Source organism: Zalophus californianus, chromosome 17 (genome assembly GCF_009762305.2).
Source record: "Zalophus californianus isolate mZalCal1 chromosome 17, mZalCal1.pri.v2, whole genome shotgun sequence".
NCBI classification, from domain to species: domain Eukaryota; kingdom Metazoa; phylum Chordata; class Mammalia; order Carnivora; family Otariidae; genus Zalophus; species Zalophus californianus.
The window spans coordinates 18,310,942-18,323,192 of NC_045611.1; the positions used below are offsets into that span (position 1 = coordinate 18,310,942).

The 12,251-nt window shown below is 44.6% G+C and overlaps 2 protein-coding genes and 1 pseudogene across 4 annotated transcripts in view; 1 reads left to right on the top strand and 2 right to left on the bottom strand.

The window, feature by feature from the left end:
* The window catches only part of GFOD2 (glucose-fructose oxidoreductase domain containing 2), a 43,987-nt gene that overhangs the window by 29,005 nt on the left and 2,731 nt on the right, over nucleotides 1–12,251 (top strand). For 2 of the 3 annotated variants that reach the window (XM_027618029.1, XM_027618030.1), the window contains exon 2: nucleotides 1,288–1,633. The exons of the other annotated variant lie outside the window; for it this stretch is intronic. In XM_027618029.1, coding sequence (XP_027473830.1) covers nucleotides 1,375–1,633 — 259 coding nt within the window. In that variant the 5' untranslated portion in view covers nucleotides 1,288–1,374. The remainder of the gene's footprint in view (nucleotides 1–1,287; nucleotides 1,634–12,251) is intronic. 3 annotated transcript variants of the gene reach the window in all.
* LOC113936221 (platelet-activating factor acetylhydrolase IB subunit beta-like) lies at nucleotides 5,400–6,700 on the bottom strand. The gene is given in 2 exon segments (XM_035724978.1): nucleotides 5,400–6,381; nucleotides 6,384–6,700. Coding segments are annotated over 2 exon segments (711 nt in total). The 5' UTR covers nucleotides 6,667–6,700; the 3' UTR covers nucleotides 5,400–5,953.
* LOC118356451 lies at nucleotides 8,255–11,297 on the bottom strand (annotated as a pseudogene).

Sequence of the window (12,251 nt, forward strand, 5' to 3'; positions counted from 1 at the left end):
GCTCGATCCCGGGACCCCAAGATCCATGACCTGAGCCAAAGGCAGATGCTTAACTAACTGAGCCACCCAGGAGCCCCTTTATTTCATTTGATAACCCTTGTGATCAGAATGAAAAACCACAATTCATTGTAGAAAATTGGGCAGTTTGAAAAAGAAAAATCTATAATCCCATCAATTTGAGTAATCATTATGAAATTCAGGTGTATTCTGGTCCTTCTAATGTCATGTGTAAAATATGCTTACAAATAATATTATAGATATCCTTGTATATTCTCATTCACATATACTTTTTTTTATTATGTTATGTTAATCACCATACATTACATCATTAGTTTTTGTTACATATACTTCTTTTGTGCTTTAAAAAAATGGATATCATACTTCCTCTATTGTTTTGTTTTCCCCCTTTTCAATGAATATATGGTGATGTCTTTCAGGTCATTGAGGGCATTCTACTCCCCCAGTTTTCAGCTGCTTCACAGTGTTATTTATCTTACCCATTACTGTTTTGTTTTGCTTTTAAAGATTTTATTTCTTTATTCATGAGAGAGAGAGAGAGAGAGGCAGAGGGAGAAGCAGGCTCCCAAGGAGCAGGGAGCCCGATGCGGGACTCGATCCCAGGACCCTGGGATCATGACCTGAGCCGAAGGCGGACGCTTAACCATCTGAGCCACCCAGGCGCCCCCCATTACTGTTATTGAACATCTAGATTGTTTCCCAGTTTTTCACTTAGCATAGCCAATGTTGGACTGAGTGTCTTTATACAAAAAATAACATTTTAAACTTCCTGTTATTGTTGTTAGTTTGGTAGTTGAAAACTTTTTTTTTTTTTGGTTATTTTTTGTTTATAATGAATACTTGCCTCTGCTTTCTACCATGAAATTTTAAATTATAATCTGCATAGCACCTAGGTAGTTTTCTTCCAACTTGTACTGGTTTTTGTTTCCCCTCTTTTCCTTTTTCCAATATAATATCATGGAATCATGAACTTTTACAGTTATGACCCTGATGGTTAAGTGATTGGACCAGAGTCACACAAAACATTAAGGGACAGAACAGAACAGAGATTTGGGAACTCAGCTTTACTCGTTTTTCATTCTTCCAGTAGATGGATATTGCTGATATCCTTAAGTCTCCATGGGAAAAGGTTTTGCAGGTTTTCATTTTGGAGCAGTATTGCATTTGTGCTTTTGTGGCAGAGAACTTGTTGCTTCCAAATAAGTCCAGAAGGTAGCCTCAGCTGAGTGTGCCATCCACTAATAGCCAGTATAATGCTTGCTGTTCCAGGAGCCATATTTGACCAGGACTGTGGGAAGGTCGTATTCATGCTGGAGGCTCTTGTGAGGAGATGAGTTGGTGAACAGAGAAACCGGCATGAAGATGCTCCCAGGAGTGGGCGTGTTTGGGACCGGCAGCTCCGCCCGGGTTCTGGTCCCACTGCTGAGGGCAGAAGGGTTCACCGTGGAGGCCCTGTGGGGGAAGACTGAGGAGGAGGCAAAGCAGCTTGCCGAGGAGATGAACATCACCTTCTACACCAGCCGGACCGATGATGTCTTGCTGCATCAAGACGTGGATCTTGTGTGCATCAATATCCCCCCTCCACTGACCCGGCAAATATCTGTGAAGGCTCTAGGTATGGACAGTCAGGCCATAGCAAGGGCAGGCTGTGTCTCCCTCTGGGTGGTCCTTGTGTGTCACTGCTCTCCTCTGTGCTGGGGAGGGCACACTGGGGGCATGTTACAGCTGTGGGAAGAAATGCTCCAGCCTTCCTCACCTCCATAAGTAACTCCCTGAGCAAAAATGAAGCAAACGCCTTAAGAGGTGGCCTGTCACGGGCTAGAGATTATTACATGTCGTGCAGTGTGGTACTCGCTTTGGCAAAACACAGACATTTCATGCAATGTAAAGTTGGCCTATTTGAAGTCAGAGTTCAAAGACTTGGGCAGTAGGAAATTGATTGTGACTGACATGTTTGTTCTTCCATTTCCGTGGCACATAGCACCTCAGAGGAGAGGATGGTGTGTAGCAAGGCTGCCATTTCCCATGTTTTGTCAGTCCTTCGCTAGATAGAGCGCACACCCTTCCTGCCAAATTTTGCAATCTTGTGTGCCGGAAGGCAGGAAGGCTCTCTGCTAGGGTCCACAGGTCTGCCTGCTCACATCTCTGCCCCCTTGGGAAACAGTAGACAGGGCAGGGCTTACTGAGGTGTTCTGCAATTTCTTTTGGGCTTTTCTTCCCTGTCAACTGTAGGTGACTTTTTTTTCTTTTTCTTATGTAAATCAGAATCAAATTGAATAGGAAAACAAGCCAGTAAATATTCATCCAGCAGTTACTTTTTTTTTTTTAATGCCTCCTCTGTGCCAGGTACTGTCTGGATGTCTTTCTGTACATTCAAAGCAGTGTTGGATCAGAGCCCTGCCTACCTTCAGATTTCACAGTTCGGTTGAAGAGACTAGAGATCACACACATTACAAAGTAGAAAAGAAAAGACTTAGGTAACAATTCAGGTGGCATATAATTAATTGACAGAGAAGTTGTTTTATGTAAGGTGATAGGAACAAAATATTTCTCTGATGCAGTCAGAGATCTCGGGGCCCAGGAGCTGGTATGCCATCAGGCTTGACCACTCCTGGCCACTACCATGGTGGAGAGTCCAAGCTTCTGCTACTTGTCTCCCTTGTTCTGAGGAGAAAAGAATGTCTGTCACCTCTGGCCCAGTGTGTTGGTAAAGATAAATGCTCGTTGGAGTGAGCAAGAACATGAGTCTGGTGGTTGATTTGGCCAAATATTGTAGATGGTTTGTCTTTTTCAGAGAGCAGTGTCTAAAGATGTGTGACACTGGAGCTAGTCACTAGATTCTTAGGAGGGCAGGTAATGGCTTTCAGATTTAGTTTAGAAGTAGGTCTAAGCCAACACTTTAACAGAGGGCTAGTGCAAGGGGATCAAGCTACCGTAGTCATTTGATTTCTTGCCATCCTGTAGCATGAATGCAGGCTGGTGAGGCCAGGTAATCCAGAGGCAGTGTTCTAGAGGCTCTCAGTCTTCTTAGATTCTAGGGTTCCCACAGAAACCATCGCTAAGCTGTGTAGGAAGAAAGGAAACCCCAGGGTTTTTTGGCCAAAAACCTGCTGTTTTCTGATTATTGGTACAGGAAAACGCTGGACTTGCTTTTCATATAAACAGGAAGGACAGGGATGACCAGAGACTTGTGGGATCTTATGTCTCAGCCCTGGTGAAGCAGGGTTGTCTGTCTTTTCTCAGCATCTCTGTTGTCAGGAGGTAGAGGGTGTGAATGAGAGTCCTTGGTCTATTATAGGCACACAGGCCCAGGGTCAGGTTGGTGGGTCTGGGAAAGCTCATGTCAGCTGGACCTCCCCTCAGGTACTTGCACTCAAACCCCAAAGGAGTTGCTGAGCATATTGTGACGATGAAGTTCACTCCCTGTGTCCCTTCACTTTTTTAAAGATTTGTTCATTTATTCGAGAGAGAGAGCACGAGAACATGGGGTGGGGGGAGGGGCAGAGGGAGAGAGAATCCCAAACAGACACCCCGCTGAGCACGGAGTCCTACGCAAGGCTCGATCTCATGACCCATGAGGTCATGACGAGCTGAAATCAAGAGTCCCACATTTAACCAACTGCGCTACCCAGGTGCCCCTCACGTTTTTTTTTGTTTTGTTTTTTTGTTTTTTTTTTAATTGAGGATTCTCACTTGACTTAAGCACATGTGGAAATGGCCAGGGGAGAACTCCTCCAGTTTTCCCAAAGTACTGGGTGTGAGTGTAGGAACTGCTGTAGACAGAACACCGTACTGAACTTTACATCAGACCCTAATTTTTTTTTAAGGTTTTATTTTTTTTAATTTTTTTATTTTTTTGCACATTAGCAATGGGTCAGACTTTTATTTAAAAGGCCAGTGGTTCAAATACTATTGCTCAAATAGCTCTGGTAGGTATTAAAATGTAGTAACACCCGAGGTTTACACACATAAACAAAGGAGCCGAAGGCCAGCTCACAAAGGGCTATTTCATCCTTAGTCAAGAGGGAAGCTAAAAGCACATGCTACAGGAATAACCTAACGGGTTTGTTTGGACGATATTCCCGCCCTCTGACAAATGGAAAAAGACCTGGATAAGAATCGGTCTTTTTACACACAAACTTCTCTGCCCTCCTTAGAACTATGCCTCAGCTAAGAAAAAACCTGCCCTGATAAACTCAAGAATCTGGGCTCCTAAAAAGAGAGGGAACCTTAATGTGAGAAACGAGTCTAGTAAACATCACATGTACTTTCTGTCATTAGTGAAGACATGATACATTCAGAAATGTATTAAAAAAAAAAAGGCTAAAAATAAGACCAAAAAAATTCCTAGAAAGACATTTCACAAGAAAAACATCAGCCCAAGTTCTATCCCTCTCAATCAGAGGTGGCTCTTAGCACAAATCAGCAACCCCCTCCAACTCACAAAAGCACTGACACTTGCCTTGCAAGCAGGACATCGAACATATTCCTTAGTCACTGAACTTGAATGTTAAGCAGAATCGGTGCAGAGCACATTTTAATAGGTTACTCCAATACCCACCTGGTCCAGTTTAAAATATTTGTTTGTAGATCCAATTTGTACATATTCCAAAGGTATACTGAACAATAAACCATGTACTGTCGCATTATTTTTAAAATGGCCGTTCTTAAAGCTCAAGCAAAACATTAAGATTATAAAGAGCTCTCTCGAAAGAAATCCTCAGACCCTGAAAGTCAAACCAACCTAGTTCTTTTTCACTAAAATGGTGGGATCACGGTAGAATGCCTATTCTGAAGAGCAGCTCCATTTGTTTCCTCACAAAAAAGGCCAAATTTTTCTGGACTGATATAATTTTAAAAACTAAGCCAATAAAAAAATAAAATATACACCCTAAGATACTATAAAACTTGAAATAATGTCAGGGCTTATGGAATGGGAAATAGAGTTCTGGTTGCCTTTTTTTTTTTTTTTTCCAAAAGAGGAAAGTGTAAAACATCTTGAGGGAAAAGCAAACCAAACCAAACCAGAACTCCGAACCTGGACAGCACTACAGAGACTACGCACAGAGCACCACACGAGAATGAGCTGCACATCAGTACTATCATCATGAGAGTAACTGGCTGGGGACTTACACTTCCAGCAACAGAGCTTCTAGGTCAAAAATGTGTTAAAAGCCTGTAATGTCAACAAGGACCCCCCCAAAAAACAAAGAGGGGATGAGGGGAAATAGGGAGGAAAGGCTGCATGCGTGGGTCTATTATAGACATGATATTCAGCAGCATAAAAATAATACCTTCCATAGAGTCCCCCAAATGGGGCAAAACCTTTCTTCTACTGCTAAACATGGGAAAGATTAAGAGAGTGGAACAAATTCACTTGTTAACCATAGCATCTCCCATATCTGAATCACAAGCACGTTCAATCTGATGCTGTATGTTAAGAAAATGTTGCGAATACATAGGAGTAAAGCAAACTAAAAACAAAGGGCTAAATTATGAACTTTAAAAACTGGAAAAGACATCTGTATTAAAGCCAAGTAGGTGTGGATCCTGATCGTTACTCTATATGACATAATCCATAGAAAGAAAGGCCATGAAAAAAAAAATCTTCATTTTGTTCCGTCCTTAGTCTCGATGTTGTCCTAGGAAAAACTGTGATAATTCAATGAGTGTGCCACACATACAACTAAAAAGTCCCCTTCTGGTTTCAAACGAATTTAAACAACAATCTTCCTTGGCTAATTTGTCTCCTGTGTCAAACCAACCTTCTATGTACAGGACCAGTTTAAATCCCTCCTCCCCTTCAAACACTAGATATGAACATCCAGGAACATTCTACAATGCAAAGTGCCTTAGGAAAGAGAAGGATTCTGTAGTGCCAGTGATATAACTGATCTGAGGAAGCTGGGGTGCAAGTAACACTGATGGGAGCCAGTCAGGCGATGGTGGTTTGTTTCTCCTCAGGGGTCTCCTCCAACAACTGCATGATCAGTTCATGCAGGGGTTTGCAGATCTTGGCGTAGCCCCCTCCCGTGAGGTGCAGAAAATCAAACATGTCGTGGCAGGAGATGGCACCGTCCGAGTGCACGAAGCCCCCGTCTGTGTCCAGGAGCTGGACGTTGGTGAGCTTCGGCAGGGCAACCTTGAGGAGCTGGTTCACCTTGGCATTCTTTTGCCTCAACGGGTTGGGCTTCTCACCTCGAGGTAACAAACCCAATACAATGATTTTGGCCTGTGGCTGCCTTGTGTTAATAAGTTGGATGATGGCCTCGATTCCACCTGCTACTTCTTCTGCCGTATTTTCATGGTTGTTTGTTCCTACCCAGACAACAATGACCTTAGGTTTAATATTCTCCAGTTCTCATTCTTTAGTCTCCACAAAACATGTCTTGTTGTATTTCCCCCAATTCCAAAATTCAGTGCATGAAGTGGGGAAAAAAGCTCTCGCCATATCTCATATTGCTGCATTAACTGCACCATGGAATCCCCCACAAACAGTACATCAGGCTCTTTGTCTTCACAGTCCAGGACAAATCTGTTGTGCTGAGACATCCATCTGTCATCTCCTTGAATATCTTCTGCTGCATGTGGAATAGCTGCTGGGTTTGAATCCCCTTGGCTCATTCTATACTCAGGCAGAGGGTCCATGCGGACCCCAAGCGGCTGCAGCGTCGGCGGGTGGCACGTCTGTCGCTCGCTCAGTCCCGGCGGCCCCGCTCTGGCGCGTCCCTCCTCGGGCCCCAGCACCAGCGGCAGCCTAAGGTTTTATTTTTTAATCTCTACACCCAGTGTGGGGCTCAGACTCACAACCCAGAGATCAAGAGTGGCACACTCCACCCTCTGAGCCAGCCAGGTGCCCAACATCAGACCTTGTGATCTGATGTGATCTTATTTCTATCTCTTTCAAACTCTCTGGACTCCTGTTAAATAGGGGGTCCCAATTCCTGCCCCTTTTGGCCTTTCCAGCATGATATATGTATGACTGCCTCCAAATGCTGACCAAGAAAGACATTGGCATTACAACACAAGGGACTTCCTGTTGTCTGAAGCAGAAGAGCAGATTTGTTTAAGTTAAATTCATTTTATTTGTCAAGATTTTATTTTTAAGCAATCTCTATACCCAATGTGGGGCTTGAATTCACAACCCCGAGATCAAGAGTTGTATGCTCTTCCAGCTGAGCCAGTCAGTTGCCCCTAAGTTAAATTCATTTTAAAAATAAATAAATAATAGCATTCTCCTCTGGATATTCATTAAATAAGTGTTCACTGAGTTGAATGTAGTGTACAAATGAAACTAAGCATTCTGAGTCATCTCAGATATGAAAAACTTTTCTGTAGGTTGGTGAATCATGTTTAAATTAATGCCTTGAAAGCAGGGCCCATTCTTCCCACCTATAAAACTCTGGAAGTGTCTGGTTCTTGTACACAGCCTAGATGGGAGACAGGACCAGCACATGCACTGATAATTGCAAAAATATGCAGCATATTTAAAAGTCCTCAGAGTCAGTATCCCAAAAGACTCTCACTGCCATTTCACCTAACAGTGTATTCCCATGTATGAGTCTCTTTATATATGCATGAGAGTATATTTTTCTGTGTTTTTCCCACATAGATCTCCCCCCCGCTTTTTTTTTTTTTTTTTTTTTTTGGTTTCCCTGTTACTGGATCTGTGTCTCTTGTTCATTGAGGATACAGGCTAGTGGGGCACCTGGGTGGCTCAGTTGTTTGGTATCTGCCTTTGGCTCAGGTCGTGATCCCGGCATCCTGGGATCGAGCCCCATGTCGGGCTCCCTGCTCAGCAGAGAGCCTGCTTCTCCCTCTCCGGCGCCCCCCTGCTTGTGTTCCCTCTCCTGCTGTCTCTCTCTGTCAAATAAAAAAAAAAATTTTCTGGGCACCTGAGTGGCTCAGTTGGTTGAACATCTGACTCTTGGTTTCAGCCAGGTCATACACTCATGGTTAGATCAAGGCTCTGCGCTCAGCAGGGAGTCTGCTCGAGATTTATCTCTCTCCCTCTGTCCAGCCCCCCACCCCCCGCTCATGTGCATGCTTTTTCTCTTTCTCTCTCAAATAAATAAATCTTTTAAGTTTTTCTTACTACTACAGTATTTATTTGTCTTCCCTCTGTCAAACCCTGAGCCAACCACTTTCCCCAGACTGCCTGGGTAGGTATAGGAAAAGGAACATACAGGGCAGATGAGACACAGGCAAAAGACCAATGGGAGGTGGAGAAGGCTCCTCACGTGATGAAGAGGATGAGAAAGGCCACCATCATGCAAAAGAGCCCTAAGGCCCCCAAGAGGGTAAAACCCAGAATGGCATAGGAGGAGAATTGTTGCTTCAAGGGTTCCTGGCATAACCAGTGATGAGGCTCCCAAGCACAGCCCCAGTTCCAGCTCCAGGGCCAGCTATGCCTACCATGGCAGCCCCAGCCCCAATGAATTTGGCTGTTGTGTCGATATCCCTTGAAATGGTGCTGGTTCAGAAGCTGTAGCTAGGAATAAGTAAGGCCAGGGGCCGTGGGGCTGCCAAGCTGCCGAGGCTCTCATCTGTCAGTGTTGCCGGTGGTTAATACTGTTGCAGACAGTGATCAGCTCAACACCTGAGAGGCGCTCCTGACCAAGAAGGAGTTGGGGACACCCTTGCACAGGTGGACATTTTCAGGGGATGAGGGGCTGTGGCAGGAGAGCTGCTCCCAATGCAGAGAAGACAGAGAGCATAATCCTCAAGTCTTTAAAGCTAGGGGGGGAAGATACAATTACTTAGCTATATAGCTAAGTAATACTTAAGACATACTCTTAATTCTAGATCAGCTTTGATCAGATCAGATCTTGAACCTGTGAGAAATTTATCACAGTCATCTAAAGACTAGTTAAGGATCCTCCTTGCATTATGCTATGCTAAGCATTATAAAAGATAAATCTTAGAGACTGAGAAATACCGATAGAGATTTGCAGCTATGAAGACATATATGACAATGGGGCGCCTGGCTGGCTCAGTCAGGAGAGCATGCCACTCTTGATCCCGGGGTCGTGAGTTGGAGCCCCACATTGGATGTAGAGATTACATTAGGAAAAAAAAAATGACAGACTATAATATTCTCCTAAAGTTTTTCATACTGGTCAGTAGTACTGTATTTTCTCCTGGCGTTCACATGCATAAAATCGTAGAAATGTCAGGCCTGCGGGCTCTCTGGAGAGAGCCTCCAGTCCAGTGGTTCTCAGAATGTGATTCTCACACCAGCAGCATCAGCATCATGTGGGAACTTGTTATAAATCCAGATTCTCGGGCGCCTGGGTGGCTGAGATGGTTAAGCGACTGCCTTCGGCTCAGGTCATGATCCTGGAGTCCCGGGATCGAGGCCCGCATCGGGCTCCCTGCTCAGCAGGGAGTCTGCTTCTCCCTCTGACCCTCCCCCCTCTCATGCTCTCTATCTCTCATTCTCTCTCTCTCAAATAAATAAATAAAATCTTAAAAAAAATAAAAAAATAAAAAATCCAGATTCTCAGGACCCGTCCTAGACATTCTGAATCTCTGTAGGTAAGGCATAGCAGTCTGTGGTTGAAGAAGCCTTCTAGGTGATTCTGATGCACACTAGGGACTGAGAACCACTGATTCTAATCCAGCATCTTCCTTTTCAGTGAAAGAAATCAAGGCCCAGGAACATTAGGATTACATCTCATTACGTCTCAGTGCTGTAGGAAAAATTACATTTTCCTTGGCTTGTTACATCTTTAGATGTTACCTCACCTGTGAGGCCATAAAGGTTTTTTCTTTTTTTAAGATTTTATCTATTTATTAGAGAGAGAGAGTGAGCAAGAGAGCACAAGCCAGCGGGGAGCAGAAGAGGGAGTGGGAGAGGGAGAAGCAGGCTTCCCACGGAGAAGGGAGCCCGATGTGGGGCTCGATCCCAAGACCCTGGGATCATGACCTGAGCCGAAGGCAGACACTTAGCCAACTGGGTTGCTAGCCACCTTAGGCACCAGGTGCCTCCATAAAGATTGTTTCTTGCCCTCACTCTTATTGGTGGTTTCCCAAAACTCATTCTTGGACTTAGCCTTCAGAGGTGTCCTTTTCATATCACAGCTCTTTTTGTGGCATCTTATTTTCTACTTCTGTTTGACCCCTTTTTTTTTTAATCTTCTTTCACCTCCAGTGTCATCCTTAAAGCTTTTCTATGAGTTCCTTAAAGGAGAGGGAGGGACCCTAACATGTTTTATTTCTCAGCTTAGAAGTGGTTCAGGAAAATGTATTCTAGCGTGCAAAATGCTCCAACATTTTTGCCACAGTTGAATGTTTTCTTAAATCTGTCACTAAAAGGGCACCTGGGTGGCTCAGTTGGTTAAGCGACTGCCTTCGGCTCAGGTCATAATCCTGGAGTCCTGAGATCAAGTCCCACATCAGGCTCCTGGCTCAGTGGGGAGCCTGCTTCTCCCTCTGACCCTCTCCCCTCTCATGCTGTTTCTCTCTCTCTCTCTCTCAAAAAAAAAAAAAAAAATCTGTCACTAAAAGGTTTCTGTGCCCAGTTCTTGGCACTAGTGTGCTTCATTAGAAAAACACTGAATTTGCCAACCCTTTCCCATGGGCTTGTGACATAACAAGAGATTATTACTCAAAGAGTCTAGCCCAGGGGCGCCTGGGTGGCTCAGTCGTTAAGCGTCTGCCTTTGGCTCAGGCATTTTGGGATCGAGCCCCGTGAGAGGCTCCCTGCTCCTCAGGAAGCCTGCTTCTCCCTCTCCCATTCCTCCTGCTTGTGTTCCCTCTCACTGTGTCTCTGTCAAATAAAATCTTAAAAAAAAAAAAAGGAGTCTAGCCCAAATAATTTAATCTCTGGAACACTGGTCCCTGGGGACATCTTCTCTGACCACCCCCAGTCAAGGGGTATATGCTCTCATTTTACCATTTATATCATCTTCACTGCATTTATCACAAGTACAGTTCTACATGTATTTATATGGTAATTTGATTAATGGCTCTCTCTCCCCCTAAACTATAAGTTCTCTGAAAGTAAAGTCCAAACCCAATGCTGTATCCCCAATGCTGAGCACAGGGCCTGACACACAAATTCTACTCGTGCATGCCCTGTCTGGTGGTGTGACCCAAGAAAGAGTAGGCAAGAGCGATTCAGTCTTCTGGCTTTCAAACTTCTTTTTCTAGTAGCAGAACCTTTTTTGTACCCCCCTCCCCAAATAGACTTCCTGGATTTTGTAAAACATAAAAGTCGTGCTCTTCCTGAGCTACTTCTCTACCTACTGTTTGAAGTCTCCTTTCTCTAGTCCCATGCCTCTAGATGGGCTAACAGGAGTGCTGTGGTCCTAGAGCTCTGAACCGGCGCTGTGCTAATAGGAAACAAAGAGGTGTTCTGGGGCAGCCTCTCTGGGCCTCTGGTGTTCAGGGGCACCCAGTCCTGGGAAATCTGGGGAGTATGAGCTGGAGAAAGGGTTGTAGCTTGAAATTTGTTCACATTCCAAAAAATCTGAGCTAATAAGCATTCAGCATCCCACTCCCTGTTAACAAAAACCAGTTTCCAGCTTCTCTAATCTCTCCTTTGGCTTCCTAGCAGGAATGCTAGATAACTTAAATAAATACGTCTTTCAGCACAACCCAGGTTCTCTAAAGTTAAAGATCATGTACATTTGGCCTGCAGGAGCCTGTTTAACTCAAGATGGCCTTTAGCTCCCATACAGATAATACTATTGGGTCCTAAGTTCAAAAGCATTCCTATTGTTTGGGCTCAAGAAGGGAGGTCTCTCCCCCTTCTCTGACCTCTCTTGGCGTGGAACAGAGATTTCTTCTCCTGATTTTAATCGTCACCAAGCTCCCAGAAGTCACAAGAGTCCTTTTCCCCCCACCCCATCTCCACTTTGCCCCATGCTGCTGTGTCCACCCAATTCCTGCAGTGAACAGTTACAGCGGGTAGTTTCTGGGTTGGTCAGAGCTGCAGCCCTCAGATGGGGTGTTTGTGTCTGATAACCTAATTTCTTCATTATTTCCCTGGTCAGCCATAAATGTTCTGCAGCCAAGTGGCCAAATTGTCACCCAATACTGTGATTCTCCAGTACCTAATCCTAAAATCCCACATGTGTAGGGGGATATTGGAGACTGTCCAAGAGCAGATCATGATAACAACCAGGTGCTACTCTCCTTGCAGGGCCGTCTCCTGCCAGACCTGAGTGCAAGGACCTCTCCCCTTGCTTTCTCCTCACCCCTACATCTGTGGAGGTATTAACGTAGGA